Raw genomic sequence first — 19,367 nt, forward strand, 5'->3', positions numbered from 1 at the left:
GGTGGGTAGGGAAGTGGGGGGCGCTATGGGGGACTTTTGGGATAGCATTGGAAATGTAATTGAGGAAAATATGTAATAAAAATATTAAAAATCAAAAAAAAAAAAAGAAAAATTTTAGGCTGTCTTATATGCATACGGTCCAAAGCCTCCATTAGCTCCGTGGGTAAGCTAATGGCAAAGGGTAGTGTAGGTAAGCCCTTAGCTTAGCCTGTGGCACACACACAAGAAATGATAGTCTCCTTTGGTTTGAAACATTTGTTCCTGGTCCCCCTCCCCCATAAGACCCTTTGATCCAGTTAGATGACATCTTTAATATGTGTTGACTGTCAGACAAAATTCACAGGTATCATTTAGAATGGTTTCAGTCATCATTTGGCAACTGTGGCTATTTCAATTAACATACAATTGCTTATAATTAAGAATGATTAAAATAGTTAAATTATTGATAATGCCTGTCTTAATGCTTTTGAGACAAGGACTCACTTTGTGATTTAAGCTGACCTAGAACTCATGGTGATCCTCCTGCCTCAGTCCTCTGAGGGTGGGATTACAGGAGTATGTCACCACATTGAGTTTATTTTGCAACAGTTTACGTTTGTTGTATTGTAGCCTCTTGCCACAGCCAGCTTGTAATTCATGAACAGTTGGGAAGGCAGGGTTTAAAACTTGGTGCTCTTAGTGTAGCTGACACAGTGTTTTGCTTAGAGTAAGCATTTTATTAATGTGATTTGACTGTAGCCACCAGATATTCTTGGACCATTCAAGAATTGCTGCACCACGTAAGACTTTGTACACACTATAAGTGTACAGGGACAATAGTTTAGGTCTTTGTGTGGCTAAAAGGCAAAGAAACAAAACCAGGCCAGGGACAGTTAAGAGTCGAAGGACCTGCAGCCTCTGCGAGAGTTGGGAGTCCTGCGGGATCTCACAGCCAATCAGCAGCGAGGATGGAGCCCGCCATCAGCTGGTGCTGGGTCCGGCCTGTAAGAGGAGTCCTCGGGCACAGCAGTCGCACCTTAAATCTTGGCCTCCCTGCATCAGTGGACCAAGGGTGGCACAGGGCACGGCTGCTGTGATTGTGGTAGGTGCTGGCTTATTGGAAGAGAGCCGGCTGGGCAGATTGGGCCTGGGAGCCCAGATTGTGGGCGGATGCAAGGAGGGCCTGGGTGGACCGAGAGAGGGGCGTTCAACGGTCCCCAGCTCCCCGGGGCCAAGGCTTCAGTTGTGAACAACGAAGGCTGTGTTATTGATAGGACCCTCTGTAGCACCTTGGGTCCTGGGGCGGTGAGGATAGCTTGGTAAAACTTCCCACATATGTTGGCCCGAGGTTGGCATCGAGGTGCAGGGCTGAGCATTTAGGAAGCTGGATTCTTGTTCCAATTGGTGGGTATTATATAGCCACTGCCAAGGGAGAAGGATGGACAGTAGACAGCTCTGAAGGACTCGCAGACCCAGTGAGGAGATCCCTTCAGTTGCGTTACCTCGCCCCACCCACACAACCACGTGGAAAAGTTTGTGTTTTCTTATGCATCTGTTTAGTCCTTCTTAAAATAGTCTAGGGAGCTTCCCCTACCTCCTTCATCATTTGAATTATTTGGACTTTGTGAAATGTAAGCGCTTTGTGGTGCCTTGATGGGTCTCACATTGACTTACTGTTCATGAAAAGTTAGACGCGCTCCACAGTATATAGCAGTACCAAAACCGATTTCAGGCCTGAAAAGTGACAAGAGGGCTTACCTAGTCTGTGTGGGGCCTGAGGTGTGAGCCTTGGTAGCACTAAAAAAAATGCAAAAACAAGCAAAAATCCCAAGCAAACAACAAAATGGGATGGCACTAATCTTTATTATCTTATCATTTAATTATTATTTAAGATAATTTTAAATTTCAAAGTATGTTTTGATCATAGTCTTCCCCTTCCCGAAGTCCTACCCGATTCTCTTTTCCTTCCTTACCCACCCAAATTCTTTCTCAAAAAGCGAACCAAAAAAATCCCCCAGTATAACAAGAAAATCCTCCAAACCAAGAAAACAAAACAAAACAGCACCCAAAAAGAAAACAACAAAAAACAAACGAACGAAACCCACATCAAACTGTAACCAAATAAAAGCACACAGAGATCACTGGATTCCAGGATTCGTTGGTCAGCTCCTGAACAGGAGGCCAGCGCCATAGGGGCTGATATCATCAGCCTTAAGTAGTCATCTGAGGAAAGACCAATTAAGCATATATTATGTTTTAGTTATATGTATTCAACAAAGTACTCCAAGAGATTAGCTTGCTTTCTCTGCTGTACCCAGCACGTGTGACCTGAAACAGGACAATTTGCGGGTGCCTTAACTTGTTTATATGTAAAACTACAGGAACAGTCTCCCAGAGCTGTTGTCAGTCTTCACTGAGTTAATGATGTACAAATGGCTTTTAACTCAGGGCACACAGATGTTTCTTACTCCTGCTGCTTATCATCGAGACGGCTTCAGAGCAGCCCTTCTCCCTGGACACATCACACCTTTTTGCCTCAGTCTTCTTCTGTAACCTCAGGTCACTGGGCTTGTGACCCTGTCACTCTCTGGAGCCTGGGGCCGGAAGGCTGCGAGTTTGAAAGCAGCCAGCATGAGCTAGGTAGTGACTCTGAGGTGGCTTAAATAGGACTGCATAAAATGACCCTGTCTCCAAACAAACAAAAGACAATAAATAAGCAAATACTGGCAGAGGACCAAATAGTTTCATGACAAGTCGATTTCTTTCTTGTCATTGCTGAATCTGTTGGTTTTACTTTGCCTGGAGCAGGGCCATCAATGTCTGCCCCAACAATAATCCTCTACAATTCAAGAGAGTGTCAATAAAAGTTGTGCTATAACTGGTGCTTTGAACACTGAACATAGGTGATTTTGGCAAATGACTTTGATATAAAACATGACTTTTAAGTAAAGCTTCTTAATTTATTAGCAACGTTTAATTGGCATAAAACCAGCCTGCTTTACAAAGAAGGTCAGGAATAAAGATTCTGTCATTAGTACTTTAATGGTAAATTGTTTTTACATGATATAGACTTTATAGTTATAATGCACGTATTTTACAAGTTGCCATATATTTTCTTTTGTGGATGAATTTATCTTCTTTGTGGCTTTAAAAGACCCAAAGGGCTCTAAAAATATTTGGATTTTTTTGTTTTGTTTTGTTTTTTTGAGACAGGGTTTCTCTGTGTAGCCCTGACTGTCCTAGAACTCACACTGTAGACCAGGCTGTCCTTGAACTCAGAAATCCGCCTGCCTCTGCCTCCTGAGTGCTGGGATCAAAGGCGTTTGCCACCACTGCCCGGCTGGATAATTTATAGAGCTTATACATGTAGAAATTAAATGCAGTATTTTGAATACTGTTTGGAATTTTGTCATCTTCTCTTCTATAAAATAAGTTTTCTTATTCTGATTTCTCTCAGACCTAATCACTGAATACTAAATTATTTGGTTTTGAATGCTGTACACTAAAAACTGCCTTCTTTTTTGATGTCGATTAATAATAGTTATTGGTTACTGGTCATATTTTAAACATTCTGACAGTGTTAATTTCACCTTTATGTAGCGACTTTCATTATTCAATATTGTATTTTCAGATTCTTAATGTAAATATTTTCTGGTTCTTAGTAGGATTATGTAACTAAATATATTCTTGGGAGTGTACTGGTAAAGAAGTCATGATTTTAGTAAGAGTAATTTGCTATGTTTAAATCTGTCTTAATCACAAACGCTCCTGTGTTCATTCTTCACAGAATGCAAAGTATAGGGAAACAAAGTCCAGGTAGGCCAGCCATTATCACATCAGATGTCAGTGTGCTCTGGGTGTGTACGTGTGCTCGTGCGTGTGTGTGTGTGTGTGTGTGTGTGTGTGCGCGTGTGTGTATTGTATGAATGTCTGTGGTTGAGTTGTATGTGTAGGCATGCATGGAGACCCGAGGATGATGTTGGAATGTCTGCCTGGATTCTTTCTCCATCTTACTCTTAGGGACAGGCTCTCTCATTTAAGCCCAGAGCCCTGTTTGCTCTCGATATCTGCCTGTTTCCACCTTCACAGCAGTGGCATTAGAGGCTTGCTCTGCCAGGCCCAGCTTTTACTTAGCTGTTAGGGACCAAACTCACTTTACCTGCCTTCTCCTCTGCCTTCAAAGTTCAACTTATGATGCTGAAATTATACTTTTCATGTCATTTGGATGCAGGAAGTATTTATTTAATTATCCACCTAAATGTTTTGGTAGTCGCAGAAGCACCTTTGTTCAGAATCTTGTTTGTATCTCTCATTACTTAACAATATCTTCATATATTTTATGTTTTTTTTTTTTTTTTTTAGTATTAAGTACTGTGAAGCCTGAGCTCAATAACATTATTTTTTTATTATTTTCAGGTAATATTTGGTCTCATCTGGTAGACTGGATTACAGATAAGAGTGTAAAGTAAGCACAAAAATCATTTTTACATATATCTGATAGGAGCCCCCCTTTTTTTCTGTATGAATTTAATTTCTGATGTGTGTCGGCTATGATGGATGTGTAACATAGTGTTTACCTGTCATGTTTGTTCTATTAAGTAAAGAGACCCCCACGTTTCAAATATTTTTGCATATATATTTAATGTAGTATAATTGTTTGAAGGCAAAGGTAAAATTAGCTTTATATTAATAGTTTATGAAGAAGTTATGATTAGAAATTTAAAATTAAGTCTGATTACGTGGCTGTGGTATCAGAGAATTTTAATTCAGGAAACACACTTAGGTGGATCACTGTGAGATAAAGGCCAGCCTGGTCTACATAGAGAGTTCCAGGCCAACCAGGGCTACATAGTGTGGCCAAAACAACAAAAAATGCCTGCTGAAGGAGATGATTTAGTGTCTATAAGACTGGATGCTGTAATGTTGCATCTCTTTTTGAGCACTGATATGTTCGCAGTAACATGATTAAATGTTATTTTTTTCCTTAATATCATCAATTATCACTTCAAAGTAATAGGATCCATCTCTCTCCCAGTTTTTTTTTTTTTTCTAGGTTTTCAAATCTGATACTTTTTCTTGTCTGTAGTTTAAGGTCTTATTGCAGAGCAAAATGGGAGATGCTGAAGCAGGCAAGAAGATCTTTGTTCAGAAATGTGCTCAGTGCCACACGGTGGAAAAAGGCGGGAAACACAAGACAGGTCCAAATCTCTGGGGCCTCTTTGGCCGAAAGACAGGACAAGCACCAGGATTTTCGTACACTGATGCAAACAAGAACAAAGGTAAGGGCAGCATCTGCCGGTGATGCGCAGTCGTTTGGATGCAGAGAAGAATGTGCTTGGTTTGGCATTGCACAGTTTGCCTGACTTTTTTCATTGAAAATGGACTGTCAGCCGGGCGTGGTGGCGCACGCCTTTAATCCCAGCACTCGGGAGGCAGAGGCAGTCAGATTTCTGAGTTCGAGGCCAGCCTGGTCTACAAAGTGAGTGCCAGGACAGCCAGGGCTACACAGAGAAACCCTGTCTCAAAAACCAAAAAAAAAAAAAAAAGAAAATGGACTGTCATGTTCCTGTTTATTGAAATTGATTTTATTGATGTTTTGTGATGGGATCTAGATTTCCATGACTCATTATCCTTTTGGTCAGAAGAACCAGCAGTCAGTTGTGGCATAGGTTTTTGCCCATGTAGACTATTTTATATTTTTATTTTATATGTTACATTTATCTTGAAAAAGTAAGAGTTTTTGAAAAGCTCAGACTTTGAAAAAAATATGTCTAAAAAGAATATTTTAATGGCATGCTAGCAGCTGTGATTATATTTGTAGTAGTGATTCTTAGCAAAGTTGGGGAATATATAGTTTAAAAATACATTTAAAGTCTGTGTATAGAGGGTCTAGGTCCAGCCCATGCATGTTCTTTTGTTAATAGTTGCTGGGAGGCCCGTGAGCCAGGTTAGTTTACTCTGTAGGCCTTCTTGTGGTGTCCTTGATCCCTCAGGCTCCCTCAGTCCTTCCTCTGCTCTTCTAGAAGGATGCGCTCTCTGCATCTGTTTCTGTCAGCTGCTGCTCGATGTACCAAGTGGGGGGGGGGGGGTTGGTACCAATGAGGAGCCTCCCTTTCTCTGAGGAAAAGGGGATAGGGAGATGGGGGAGGGGGTGTAAGGGAGGGTGGGACTGGGAAGAGAGGAGGGAGGGGGTCTGTGATCAGGCTGTAAAATAATTAATTAATTAGGAAAAATATAATAATGTGTTAGTCGTTTGTTGGTAGAGGGGAGTTGAGTGAGTAACTGTTTTAGAACTGAGATTAAAAGCACCTAGAGAAGATTGTAGTACATTTGCAGAACAATTTGTTCCCTGTGTGTGTGTGTGCACACTTAGACTAGCATATCAAATAGTCTTAAAGTACAATACTATTTTGAACTTTTTGGTGCCCTAACATCATACAGACCAGAAAATCAAATCACTAGTATTTGCAAAGGGTTTGCTTGACAAGGGTCTTAGCATATGGGCCAGATTGACTTTGAATTCACTTGCAAACCATTTGGCCTCAAATTCACTATGATCCTCTTGCAAGTGCTGAGACTATAGGCATGGACTCCATGGCCAGCTGTTTTACATTTCTTTTTCTTTCTTTTTTTTTAATTGAAGTAAAACTCATATGACATTTAGCTAACTAACTCTTTCACAATATGTAATTTATTAACATTTTAGCATTCAGAATGCTGTACAAAGCTGTACAGTCATCACCTCTCCCTGATTTCAAACTTTTTTTTTTAAATTCCTGGGTTTTTGTTTGTTTTTTCTCTTTCTCTTTCTCTTTCTCTTTCTCTTTCTCTTTCTCTTTCTCTTTCTTTTTCTCTTTCTTTTCTCTTTTCTTTCTTTTCTTTTCTTTCTTTTCTTTCTTTCTTTCTCTCTCTCTCTCTCTTTCTCTCTCTCTCTTTCTTTCTTTCTTTCTTTCTTTCTTTCTTTCTTTCTTTCTTTCTTTCTTTCTTTCTTTCTTTCTTTTTTGAGACACAGTCTCAAAATATCCATGACTGACCTAGAGCTCATATGTAGACCAGGCTGGCCTTGAACTCACAGAGGTCTACTTGCCTCTGCCTCTCAAGCGCTGGAATTAAAGACTTGCACCACCATGCGTAGCCTTCAAACCTTTTTAAAAAGGAAGCATGGTGCAGCCCCTGCATGCAGGAGGCGGCTGCTCCTCCTTCCCCGTCACCCTTGGTTCACGTATGTGGGTCCTTTCAAACAGTAAGCTCTATGAATGTTATTCCAAAGACTTAAGACTTACTTTCAACTTTGTAGGTGTTATCTGGTCAGAAGAAACTTTGATGGAATATTTGGAGAACCCGAAGAAATATATCCCTGGCACTAAAATGATCTTTGCTGGTATCAAAAAGAAGAGTGAGAGAGAAGATCTTATTAAGTATTTAAAAGAGGCCACATCCTCATGAAGTAGTATTTCAGCTTCAAAATATTTGCTACCAGTTTCAAATATTGTGTTTAATAAGAAGCATATCTGATCTTTTTGATCAGCCTGAAGTAATTTAAACTTGTTAAAATAAAGGTTGATATTTTTGATTGTTTAAATTCCACTCATGAGTTATGTTTATGAGCCTGCACTTGCGTTGATATCTGCACTGAGGAGTGCTCATCAGAGTGGAGGAGGAGAGGAAAGCAAACAGGCCTTTCCTCTTTCCTAGTCTCTGCATGCTCAAAATATTGTGTGAACCTGACAAGTGCTGTGGAGGGTGTAGATGGCGTCCACAAGATTCTCTGCACTTTAAATGGAGTTGTAGCAGTCGTGATTTTCATTAAGCTCCACTTGTCTTTGATTTAACATGACTTTAAGCCAGGAAAGTAGAGAAAATCTTGTCAAACCTTAGGAATGATCTGGAAAAAAAAAATTGATCCTGGGTGAAAAAAACAAAACCTAGGTAGAAGGAGACATCCATGGCCTATTTTGATAAGGAAATCTTAGAGTTTGTAACCGTTTTTTGTAGTTGTATCTTTAAGAGCACATACTGATACTAAATTATACAGTGCTGGACTATAGGCTCTTTTGAGGGGAAAAAGAGTAGGATTTGAAAAGCCCCAGACTCTCACCAGAAAGGTAGAAGGAGCCCAGTCTCAGGGTAACCGAGAGTGAGGCATGGTGGAGCAGGCCCACCTGGGCCAGGGAGTGAGTGCTCTGGGGAGTGGGGCTTACCCTCAGTAGCACTCAGGACTGCCATCTAAAAGGGGTCCCAGGGATGAGGGACAGCTTTCATATCAAAGAGGTGGAGAACAGGGTGGTGATGGCTAAGGTTAAAATACCTGCTATCTCATTAGCACTTTGTGGCACCTCCCCGGGACCTTGTAGGTGAACTTCTTCTTCTCTAACAGCCCAGAGTTTAGTTCTGGCCAGAAGCAGAATGTAAATCCTCCACTTCTACTCCTGATAACTTTAAACCTCTATCACCAGCTGACCTGTAAGGTGAACATAGTTAAAAGGGAATGGAACATTCTAGAAGGTTCCATTAAATTTGCCAAGTGTCCAGGTTCACTCTTGGTATTCCTGACAAGCTGGAGAGAATATACTTCTCTGAGATGCCAGTGTCAGTATTGTGTGGAAATGTGTCTCTGGGGATCAAGACTGGCTTCAGGCAAGGCTAAGCTTGTTACTCTTCTCCCTCAGGGAATTTTCTGAGGAGGGCTGAGAGGTTACAGGGCCTCTGAGAGTGTGCTCAGAGCAGAGCTAGGCTTGCAAAGCCCTATGTAGAAATAGACAACACAACTGTGCCTGTTTGCACGAGGCCCATCAGCTTTGTAAGATGGAACTTGAACTCAAATCTCATTCATAACTGAGTCCAGATTGACACAGCCCTGTTGGAGTTGGTACAAGCCGGCACTGCAGGGAGGGAGGAGGAAGGAGTGTCGGGCTGGGAGTTTAAATACTTTTGACTTAGGACAAGGAGAAGCAGCTGTGATGAAGACTAAGATGACAAAGGGTATTTGGGGAGAAGTGAGGAATAGCTATTATTTAAGAAGATTTCTGCTTTAACAGTGGTTGAGGTGGTAATGTATTATTGCCTTAAACTTTAGTCTTAGTGGGAGTAAAAACAAGTTCTCTGTTTCGCTAGTAGCAATGTTTCTCATTCCTAGAAAACCTGGAGGAAATGTTACAAGTGAGCGTGGTAATTAATTAGGGTTGTGTGTTGTGATAGGCTTTCTTCTTGAAATTGTCTTTGAGAAGTGTGTATTTATTTTGGGATGGCTTTCTATGATGTCACTCCTGGCCTTGCCAATGGCTTTATTATGTGCCATTTTTGCTACAGTTGAGTCTCTTGGAATTCTTCTCATGTTTCGGACTTAGGCTGGTGACCAGAGCAATTTGCTTGAGACTGGGAGGCCGAAGGGCTACGGAGAAAGCTTTCTACTTGGAAGATCAGTTCATAGTCCTGGATACAGCCTACGCTTGCCACACATCTGTTAGCTCTCCTGTTTGGTGGACAGCAGCCCCTCCAATTCTGGCCCTTTTCTTCTGCCTCCTGTGGATTCTAGAGCAGGCATGTGAGCTGCTTTGTTAGGTCACGTCAGTGGTGAACGCGTGACTTGATACTAGAGAACCAGCTTGTCCTCTCAGGATTGTCCTTTCTCCCTTTGTACTTTTTCTTCCCAACCAACTGCCCCGGGGACTGACCCCTAATGACTTAAAGCCCATTTCTAGATGCACAGCCTGTAACAAATACTGTAATCTGACTGAATTCCAGTCAGGCTGCTTTAAGTCCCCCTTTTAATCTAGGCCCTAGGTCTTGGTCTCTCCTTAGCTATTTAGACCTGTTTTAGCAAGAATCCTACCTAATTGATTTAGCAGATCCCCATCTTTGGTATCCAAGCACCTTGTTCTGCCTTCAGGAAGAATCCTGTCAAATTTGTCTACCTAGAATCCCCCTTAGCTCTGGCATTTCTTTCCTCTCACTGACCTTTCACCCTGCTCCTGGGCTTCAGGTCCGTCATTTGTTCTTCGGTATTCATTGTTGAGCTGAATTTTTCTCCAGCACCAAAATTTCCTGTTGTAGTTGTCCCTTAAATCAGCCTCATTTTATTTTATGTTTAGTGTCTCTAACAGTGTTAGAAGGCTTCCTTGCTACCAACAGCTGTCTCTGGTCTTCATCAGCTCCTCTTTGTAGCCGCAGTGACTTTGTCGTGATCCTTTGGCCGCCACATGTAGACCATTTTCTCCCTTGCTTCTACCTGAATTTTGTGTGGTTTTACCTCCGCAATGAATCTCTTGCTCATAGCACTCGTGTGATTTTGCTCCCTAGACAATGGCACCATGGGTACAGGCACAGTAGTTGTGCAGTACAATTTAGGAGGAAGAGGAATCTCATAGTTATACATAGAATGGCCTTCGACCTGAATTAAGTGTGTCTGGATAGTGCAAGAAAAGAAAATAAATTTACTAGTATCTAAAATTGTCAAGTTATGCTAATGTCTCCTAAACTTAAACATTCAAGGGAAGAACGCGTATGGTAGCTAGAAACGTGTTATGATGATGAAATTCGAAACAGTAAGTAGTCTCGCTTCCAAGAGCAGGAGGCTAGTGATTGGTTGCATTGATATCAGGTTATCAGGAAAACATTGAGAAGAACTGAGAAGTCAGAGGACTGAATATAATACCTTTAGTGCTGCCTAGTTTAATATCCGACCTTAATGGAGCACAAAATAAGAAGCCTGTTTACATAAAGTCAGAATGCAGAATCTTCTCACTTGACCGTCTTGTGTGTCAGAGACAGAAATACCTCTTCAGGAAGTAGCAGGGCATTGTTAGATCTTTCCTCAGTTTTATTACACTGGGTGAAGGACGTCCCAGATATAAAGCCTGAGTTCACGTGGGAAGTGACATAACATTTGTTCTTCAAGAAGAATTGTTGAATTGAACCCTTGTGTACTGCAAGATCACTGTACATCACACACACACACACACACACACACACACACACACACACACTGTGTTTAACACCCTGTTTGCAGTCCTCCATGTATACTACCACACCCTTTGGAAAGTTTGCTTGATTGCTTGATTCTCCCTCTTCATCACCCACACTAACACAGGCTCCCCGTGAGGTGATCCTTCTCACCCACGTGCGCATTGAAACCGCAGTGCCACACAGTGTCTGCTTGAGTTCCTTGCTGTGCACTCAGTGGGACCTCCTTTAAGCCCATAATCTAAGCAGAGGGTGCAGGAGGGATCAGGGTGCTACTGTTGGAGGTGAGAGGTTAGTGAGGCTCGCAAGAGCTGGCGACAGACACAGTAGGTAGAGAAGGCAGGGTTTGTAAAACAAGTGTGTGTGTGTGTGTGTGTGTGTGTGTGTGTGTGTGTGTGTGCAGGGTCAGCTCTCTCACTTTCTAGTGTGTTTTATTTCCAGAGCCACTTATTTAAATGCAGTCCTCCACTAGGGAAAATTCAGGATCTGAAACAAGACTGCTCTGACCAAGAAGGCGTGTGGGGCATCCTCCGTACTCTCCCACCTCTTTCCTCTCTCCCTCTCAAAGGTGACATTCTTGGATGTGGTGGTATACGCCTGTAATCCTAACACTTGGTAGACTGAGGCAGAATGATCCGGAGTTCCAGGCCAGTCTGGGCTACACAGTGAGAGTTGTCTCAAGAAACTAAAAAACAACCAAAAACAAACAAACAAAAAAAACCAACCAAACAAACAAATAAAGACCAAACAAACAGAACACAAACCAAAAAGGAGAAAAGAAGGATGAAAATAGAAAAATAAAAGAAAAAAAGGAAAGGAGAAGATATGAAAAATATCTAGAAACCCTCAAAGCCATACACAACGTAAAGGTGCAGAGACAGAGACCGGAAGACATCGGGAAGTTAAGAAAAGGGAGGGCCAGAGACATTTTCATAATCATAGACCTAGCTGGGATGTAGGATGTGTTCAAATGTGGGATTAGACCCTGGGTCCTGGCCTCCAATGTCTGACTTTTCTACTTTTTAGGTTGGATATGTTCAAGCACTTAAAACCAAGATCCACATCCTTTAAATTACCATCACCCATATTTAATGTCTGTCTTATAAAAATCTATAGCAATTTCATGGAATCAAATTTTTACTGTATTAAATCTGCTAAAAGCCTTAGGTTTAGTTATCCTTTTTGGGGCTTGGGCGTAGGATTTTGACATTGTGTGAAAATGCTGACTATATAAAAGGCAAAGGTAGGGCTGGTGAGATGGCTCAGTGGGTAAGAGCACCCGACTGCTCTTCCGAAGGTCCAGAGTTTAAATCCCAGCAACCACATGGTGGCTCACAACCATCCGTAACGAGATCTGGCGCCCTCTTCTGGAGTGTCTGAAGACAGCTACAGTGTACTTACATATAATAAATAAATAAATCTTTAAAAAAAAAAAGGCAAAGGTAGAAAAATGTGTGCCAATGTCTGCCATGGTAAGAATGTGTTCAGCTACAATGGAAGACATTCATCAATTAATTTATTCAGTAAGTATCTGTTATACATTGTGGCATCTGGTCCCCAAAGACACCCTCAGGAAACATTGTCTCTAGGTATTCTTGCCTGGAAGTTGTAGGTTTGTTGGATTTAGTAATTAGCCAATTAAAATATTGTGTTGGCTTCCCCAAATATTTTATTTCCATATGAGTTATTGTTTTTCCAGCTCCCACTATCACTTTCCCTGCTAACCTCCACAGCTGAGGATTAGGCCACGGATTTTAGTTACAGCTACATGCCATGTGTAGATACCAACTTCTTCATAGTTTGCTTTGCTGTAGTGACAATATTTCAAGGACTTGGAACAGCAACGGCCATCTCCCCATTCCCATGGCATATAGACTGTGGCCAGCTCTGGTTTGCTTCAGATGCCTTCCCATTCTGGATCCCTGATTCAAGTATTGACATTCCTGTTCTTACGTGGGAGGGGAAGATCAAGAGCCCTGGAAGAGGCTCCCAGCGAGTCTCAAATAAAGTCACAATGCTCATTGTTCGTGCTTACGTTCCAAGACTCGTTAAATGAACTCGAGACCTGAGGGATGGGAGAAGTCTTCTCCCCCTACAGGAAAGACAGCAAACAAGTCCTGCCAGCCGTGCATGTCATGGATTAGAAGGAAGAATATACTGAATAATGCAGGCCAGTGACACACCACAGAGTATACTTGCCATCCCTTTTCTCATGGTCATTTCCTACCATCCCTCTGGTGAACCCCGTCTTGTTGCATTTTGATGTAGCTGCTTCCCTGACTAATCGCATCCTAGGAGAGCTCTGCTTTGTTCTCGTTTCTGCTTCCTATACTTTCTCATAGAAAGCGCTGGTGTGTCAGACTAGCTTATATCCTAGCTGGTGATGCTGCTTGCTGGCTTTGCCATCACTGTGTCTGTTCTGTGACGTCTCCAAGTCTCTGCAAGGAAAAAAATCAAGCCATTGTAAAATCAGATGGCTTGGGTTTTAGGCTAATGATGAAACTGTCCTGACATTTTACTCGCAGTGTGAAATAATTAGGGAACAGATTCTTTGAAGCTAGGACTAGAAGATTCTGATCTATTGTTATATCTGAGAGCCTCAGTCAAGATAATTGCTGTAAGAGCTAAAATTCAGATTTAGGAGAGAAAGCTATCTTAACTGAATAAATAATGTCTTCTTTTTTTGAAAGGAAAAAAAAAACATTTGTTTTATTTTACTTACTTATTTTAGTGCTAGGTCTCTGTTCTAAAGGGTTCCAAGGCTCCAGGAAATACTAATCTCTTGCCAGAATCCAAAAGCATTGACAACAACAAATAGGGAGATATGGCCGCAAGGAATGGAAGCGGACTAGGCACTTTATAAAAACCACTGGGAATAAAAGGCAAGACTCACATTAAGGAAGAAAACTAGTTCTTAGGTTGGGCTGAAATGATTCCAAAACCTAGCATGATCTGCATTTCAAATAACCTGGCTTCTTGGAATTTTTCTTCCCCAGTTCAAATGAGTTTGCACTTTAAAGCTTGGGAAAATGTCATACCTCCTTAAACTTAAAAAAAAAAAAAATCCACTAAGTGCTCATGGGTGTTGGGCCGTCCTCGGAGTGTGGTCAACCTACTAGGGTTCACACCCGAAAAGCAAACAGACTCTCCTTCCAAGAGAAGCCATCAACTGTCCATAGCTCTTCTGCTAAGGGTGGGGGCGCACAATCACCTCCATGCTCTACGCTCCACGCTCCATGCTGTATCATTGACAGGCTTCATCATGTGCAGGTCTTGTGCTGGCAAACACAGCTGCTGTGAGCTCATGAGTGCAGCTGTCCTGTCGTGTCCAGAAGACACTGCTTCCTACCAGCCCCCCTGAGCTTCTAGATCTTAAAATTGTTTTGCCCCTTCTGAGTTGTTCCTGAACTCTGTGTGTGTGTGTGTGTGTGTGTGTGTGTGAGAGAGAGAGAGAGAGAGAGAGAGAGAGAGAGAGAGAGAGATCTAGTTGTCCCATTTGTGGCTAAGCACTTTACAGACACTCTGCATTTCGACCAGCTATGGGTACCTGCCTTAACAAACATCTACTGTACTGTTGTGATCTGAGAGTCGCATTAATCTGTGGGTATAGAGGTAATTTAGAGGGCAGTCTGATATTATGCCCGCATAGCAAAATAGTAATAGTAGGTTCACTCCTCACTCCTAGGGTCTATGAACATAGCAACCACGAATTCTTCACCCAATTTACAGCACCAGGCATGTGTTTCCTCCTTTGGAGTGGGCCTTAAATCCAATTAGAAAGTAGTATGTTACCCCCATAATCTTTGTTACCCCCATATGTATCTTTGCATAGCTATGGTAGCTAAAGAAACTCCATTTCATGCTAGGCATCCATCTTGGTACACACTAGCTGTTTGTCTCTGATGGCAGCCCCTGGGCAATAAGTTTCCAGCAACCCTGGCTCAGTGACCCCTGACCCAGAAATGTATAGCCACGACTGTCTGCTTTATTATGATCATGACGAACTGCCTTTTTTGGGCTTCTGTAGCCAGTTTATGCAGACATTCAAGGACTCTTTTGAGGTCACCTTGACTACCTAATCTCGGCAGAACAGAACAGCTCTTCACTTTCTTGGGCATACTCAAGGTCTTATTGTAACCTTTGCCTTTAAAACTCCTCCCCTCAACCCCCTTCAAGGAGGAGTCTCTAATTTTGTTCAGTGATGGCTGTCCTGCTAGTAGCTTCAATAAATTCAACTCATTGTAGTGCTGATGAATCTGGTGTCTTTTCTAGGGAGTCTCAAACTCCACAACAGCTCATAAGGTTCACAGCTGGGTAAGACTGTGGATGACATCGCTGTCCCCTCCAGCAGCCTACATAGCACCTTCTGGTACTATGAACACTATTCAACCTCGAAGGAGCTCCCTAGACAGTAATTTGACTTATCCATGTCTTGCTATCAAAGTGTGTATGGAGCAGTCTAATGAAATGATTTGCACAAACAAACATGCTTGAAGCTCTCACCAATGTCAGTGTCAAATACCCTTGGCAGCTAAGGCTGAAGCTCATTTGATAGTGGGAGATTGGATAGAACTCTGGCTCAATACAGGATTGGACAGATACAGGGTAGGGCAGTCCCAGGGCATGAGACATTTCAACTAGGTCTGAGCTGTATTTTTATATTATGCAGCTCCTTTTCGGAATACAGGTACCATATTGTAGCAGTATTGAAGGTATTGCACCAAGAGGGGGGGCTCACATAAAGAAGACACGGTGGATGGACACTTTATGGAGATAGACTCCTCAGAGAAGAACTAAACAGCCCCAGCCAGCACTGAATCCCCAGATATATACAGGGGCTCTGTCAGCAAAGCCTGGCTTCTATCTGAATGCAGCCACATGAGTGATCTCAACTAATGCTAAGAAGAACAGAAGAAGCAAGGGTTAACCAACACATCTGTAAGATGCAGAAAAGTCATTGTTCTAAGTGAATAAGGTCTAAGGTGGATTGATATGTTTCGGGCCCCTTCCATATTTGATGATCCCAGAGATCACCCAACAAAAGCCAAGGATTGCCTTAGAGGATAAAATCCCCTGCATTAGAGGACAAAACAGTTACGGGCCGGGCAAGCTTGGGAGACAGGAGCTAGAGATGCAAGAAATTGATACCAAATTATGGGATGTTTGAAATAGCATATATTCTCAGGTATGATAGTCCCTCGGAGATTTGACTGGCCATGCAAAGTCTTATAATATCATTATGTACTCTCACGATATCATACCTCTTCAGTAGGACTGCTTACGTTCATGAGGGGGTTCTGTAGCCTGCAACTGCCGATGTAGAGTATATTATAACAGTGCTGATGGAATTAGCAGACGAGCAGAAGGGGGCAGAGTTACATAGAAGATTATTTGAGGTATTTCCTAAGGGAAATGCAGTTGTGTTTTATTTCTTAATGGGACTTCTTTGAGGTTCTGTGTAGGTTTGAACACTTTCTTTTTTTGGCTCTAGACCTGACCTGTTCCGTCTGTTTCTGCCTAGGTTAATTGACCTATAGGGTTCTATCAACAGGTGCCAGTGCCTTCCAGCTTCTAGGGAGGTCTGATCGTTGACAGGAAGGAGAGGTGAAAATGAGCACCTTGTTATGTCTTCGTGATATCCTCCTTCTAGATAGGGCGGAGTTCTCAGTGTCCTGCGACAGCCATCTCTGAGCACTTCAAGGCAGCCACTCCTTTGCAAGTGTCTCTCTCGGGTCCCTGAAACCTTTCTTTCTGTCCTATGATCAGGGTGACTTCTCTGTTGTGTCCTGGGTTGTTTTACTATCCCTGGAGTTTATCTATACTCTACCTTTTATCTTTACTCTGCCTTTGTAATTTTGTCCTCTTAGAATTCCTCTGATCTGTGAGGGTTCTGTCTCCTGTTGGGACGCTGCTGTTGTGAGGTGAAGAAGGGATGGTGATTGAGGCACAGCAACACACAGCAGACTGTGCAGCCTTCTTCCTCAGTGTTCTTAAACCTCCCAGCTTTCTACCTCAACAGCTAACACTTCAGGAACACCATGACTCCATGTCCCAGGCAGGGAACACAGATACAGCTAATTCAAAGCCAAATCAGAAGTGCCAAATCCATTCCCCCCAGGTCTCTCTTCTATTGCTCTTCCCACCCTGTCCAGTATTCTCAGCCCCCTGTCTCTTGTTTTGCAAAATGAGATCCAAGATCAAAGTCAGGGGCTTTAGGGTGAGTGTGCGGGTTCAGAAGAGTGCTGGGCAGTAGTGGTGGTTGTACAACGATGTGGATATAATGAACGCCACTGTGTTGGACCTAAAAATGTTTCAGGTCATAATGGCACATGTATCGTACCACAATGGGAAAATACATGCATGTATAACAAAACCGGAGTTTTTATCTCCGTCTTTTGTTTTCAGAGACTGGTGTGTTGTAAAACAGCATGCCTAATGAGCACGTCTAGAAGACTGTTTATTAAGTCTCTGCCTTGAGCACCTGGCTGGTTTGTGTTGGCCTGTGTTCCCTTCTCTGAGGATGCTTGGGGCCTTTCTTGCCATCACGCCCAGTGGAACTGTTGTACTATCGACAGGACTATGCTAGGAAGTGGATTTTTGATTTGTAAAAATTTTGTCGATGTATAATTTACTCATTTAAAGTGTATCGTACGGCCCAGCTTTGCAGAGTGGTGGTGCAGGCCTGTAATTCCAGATGCCTGGGAGGCTGAAGTTGTAATTTTTAGGCTTGCCTGGAATATAGAGTGAGCTCAAGAATAGCCTGGGCAAATTAGTGTGTCCCTATCTGAAAAGAAGAAGTAAATGATGGCAGGATGCATAGCTCAGTGCCAGGCCCGAGGGTCAGTCTCAGTACCACAAGATAAGGAACAGGGAACTGAGCACAATTGATGTTAGAACATTTTTATTATCCCACCCCTAAGAAAAAAAACTACACTTAGTTTTAGGCATTTTTCTTCCTTTTCTCATTCAGAAATTTGTCCATTTTTTTTCTCTTTCTAGTGGAGTTTCCTATTCTTTTGATATAAATGACATCATACAATGTGACCCTTTGTGAGTGGCTTTTTTCACTTCGCATGGTGTTTTTATGCTGTCTATCTATCAGTACTTCATCCCTTTGGTGGCAGAGTGATATTTCATTGTATCTATAGCACACTTGGTTTACCCATTAACTAATTGTTTTCATCCAATATTGGTAACAATATAACTATCAGTAATCTGAAAAAAAAAATCCTGGAGGTGGGGAGAAGGCTCTGTGGGTAAAAGCACTTGTCACCCAACCTGATGACCTGGGTCTGGACCCCAAGATGCCATGCAAAAGCTGGGTGCAGTAGTATAAGCATCTATAAACGCCATGGTCTATGGTGAGTGGGAGGTGAAGACAGGAGACTCTCCTGAGGCTTGTGGCCCAGGTAGCTTGGCTTATACAGTATCAAAACCAGCCTGTCCCCAAAAAGAGGGAGAAGCAAGACTCCTGGTCACCTACAGGTTGTCCTCTGAACATCACATGTGCCAGGGCACCCACACCCTCACATCTCGCGCACACACACAAGCATGTGCACACACACACAGAGGGAGAGAGAGAGAGGGAGAGAGAGAGAGAGAGAGAGAGAGAGAGAGAGAGAGAGAGAGAGAGAGAGAGAGAGAGAGCACTCATTTACTCACACTCATAAATCCATACTTGGAACATTTGCAGACTTCGGAACTGGACATTCATTGGAAACAGAGGCCAAAATAGGCACTTGTGAGCCCCTACTAGCCACTTCTAACAAACCATTAGCCATCCCTCCGATGGGTCACTGCAGTGAACAGAGCTGTGACTGTAGGCAGGAAGGTTTCCACACACCAGTAGGAACACTAACGACACACACAGTAACAGATAATGTTTATTAAGCACATTATGTGACGGGCACTGTGCGGAATATTTTTTTTTTCCTCTTTAATTCTTCATCCCCACTCACCTTCTTGGCAGCTGTCACTTCCTAACAAACCGCATTCTGCTCCTGGCTCTCTGCCTCTAGTTGGTCTCCATGCTGTGCCACAGATACCCCACCGTGTTCCTTCTTGTAATGTTAGCGTGTGCTTCTCTGACCTGGTGTGTGTTGTTCAGGCTGTAACTCGGCTCCGTTTTCATCAGGTTTCTGCTGAGCTGTCCCCTCCTCAGAAAGGCTTGCTCACTGCCTCTTCCCGTTATCGGATTCTTTCCTAAGCTTCATTCTCCGTGTTCCCTATCACAGATACCCCGTTTCTCTGTGTATTTATTTTGTTTTTCTTCATCCCATAAGCACCAACTTGAATAGATTGGACTTCACTATTTATTTATTTATTTATTTATTTATTTATTTATTTATTTATTCTTCGAAGACTTATTTATTTTTCTTTTATGTTTTGCCTGCATGTATGTAGTGCACCATGTGTGTGTGTGCCAG

The 19,367-nt window shown here is 42.5% G+C and overlaps 1 protein-coding gene across 1 annotated transcript; it reads left to right on the top strand.

Annotated features, from left to right (window-relative positions):
* The first annotated feature begins 956 nt into the window (after positions 1-956).
* Positions 957-7,502, top strand: LOC110309371 (cytochrome c, testis-specific). Its single transcript, XM_021181992.2, has 4 exons — positions 957-1,081; positions 4,396-4,444; positions 5,066-5,258; positions 7,277-7,502. The coding sequence occupies exons 3-4, from the start codon at positions 5,090-5,092 to the stop codon at positions 7,423-7,425; spliced, it is 318 nt and encodes a 105-aa protein (XP_021037651.1). The 5' UTR covers positions 957-1,081; positions 4,396-4,444; positions 5,066-5,089; the 3' UTR covers positions 7,426-7,502.
* The last annotated feature ends 11,865 nt before the right edge of the window (positions 7,503-19,367 follow it).

This window comes from Mus caroli, unplaced genomic scaffold (assembly GCF_978045245.1).
Source record: "Mus caroli unplaced genomic scaffold, Mus_caroli_1 scaffold_2, whole genome shotgun sequence".
Lineage (NCBI taxonomy): Eukaryota > Metazoa > Chordata > Mammalia > Rodentia > Muridae > Mus > Mus caroli.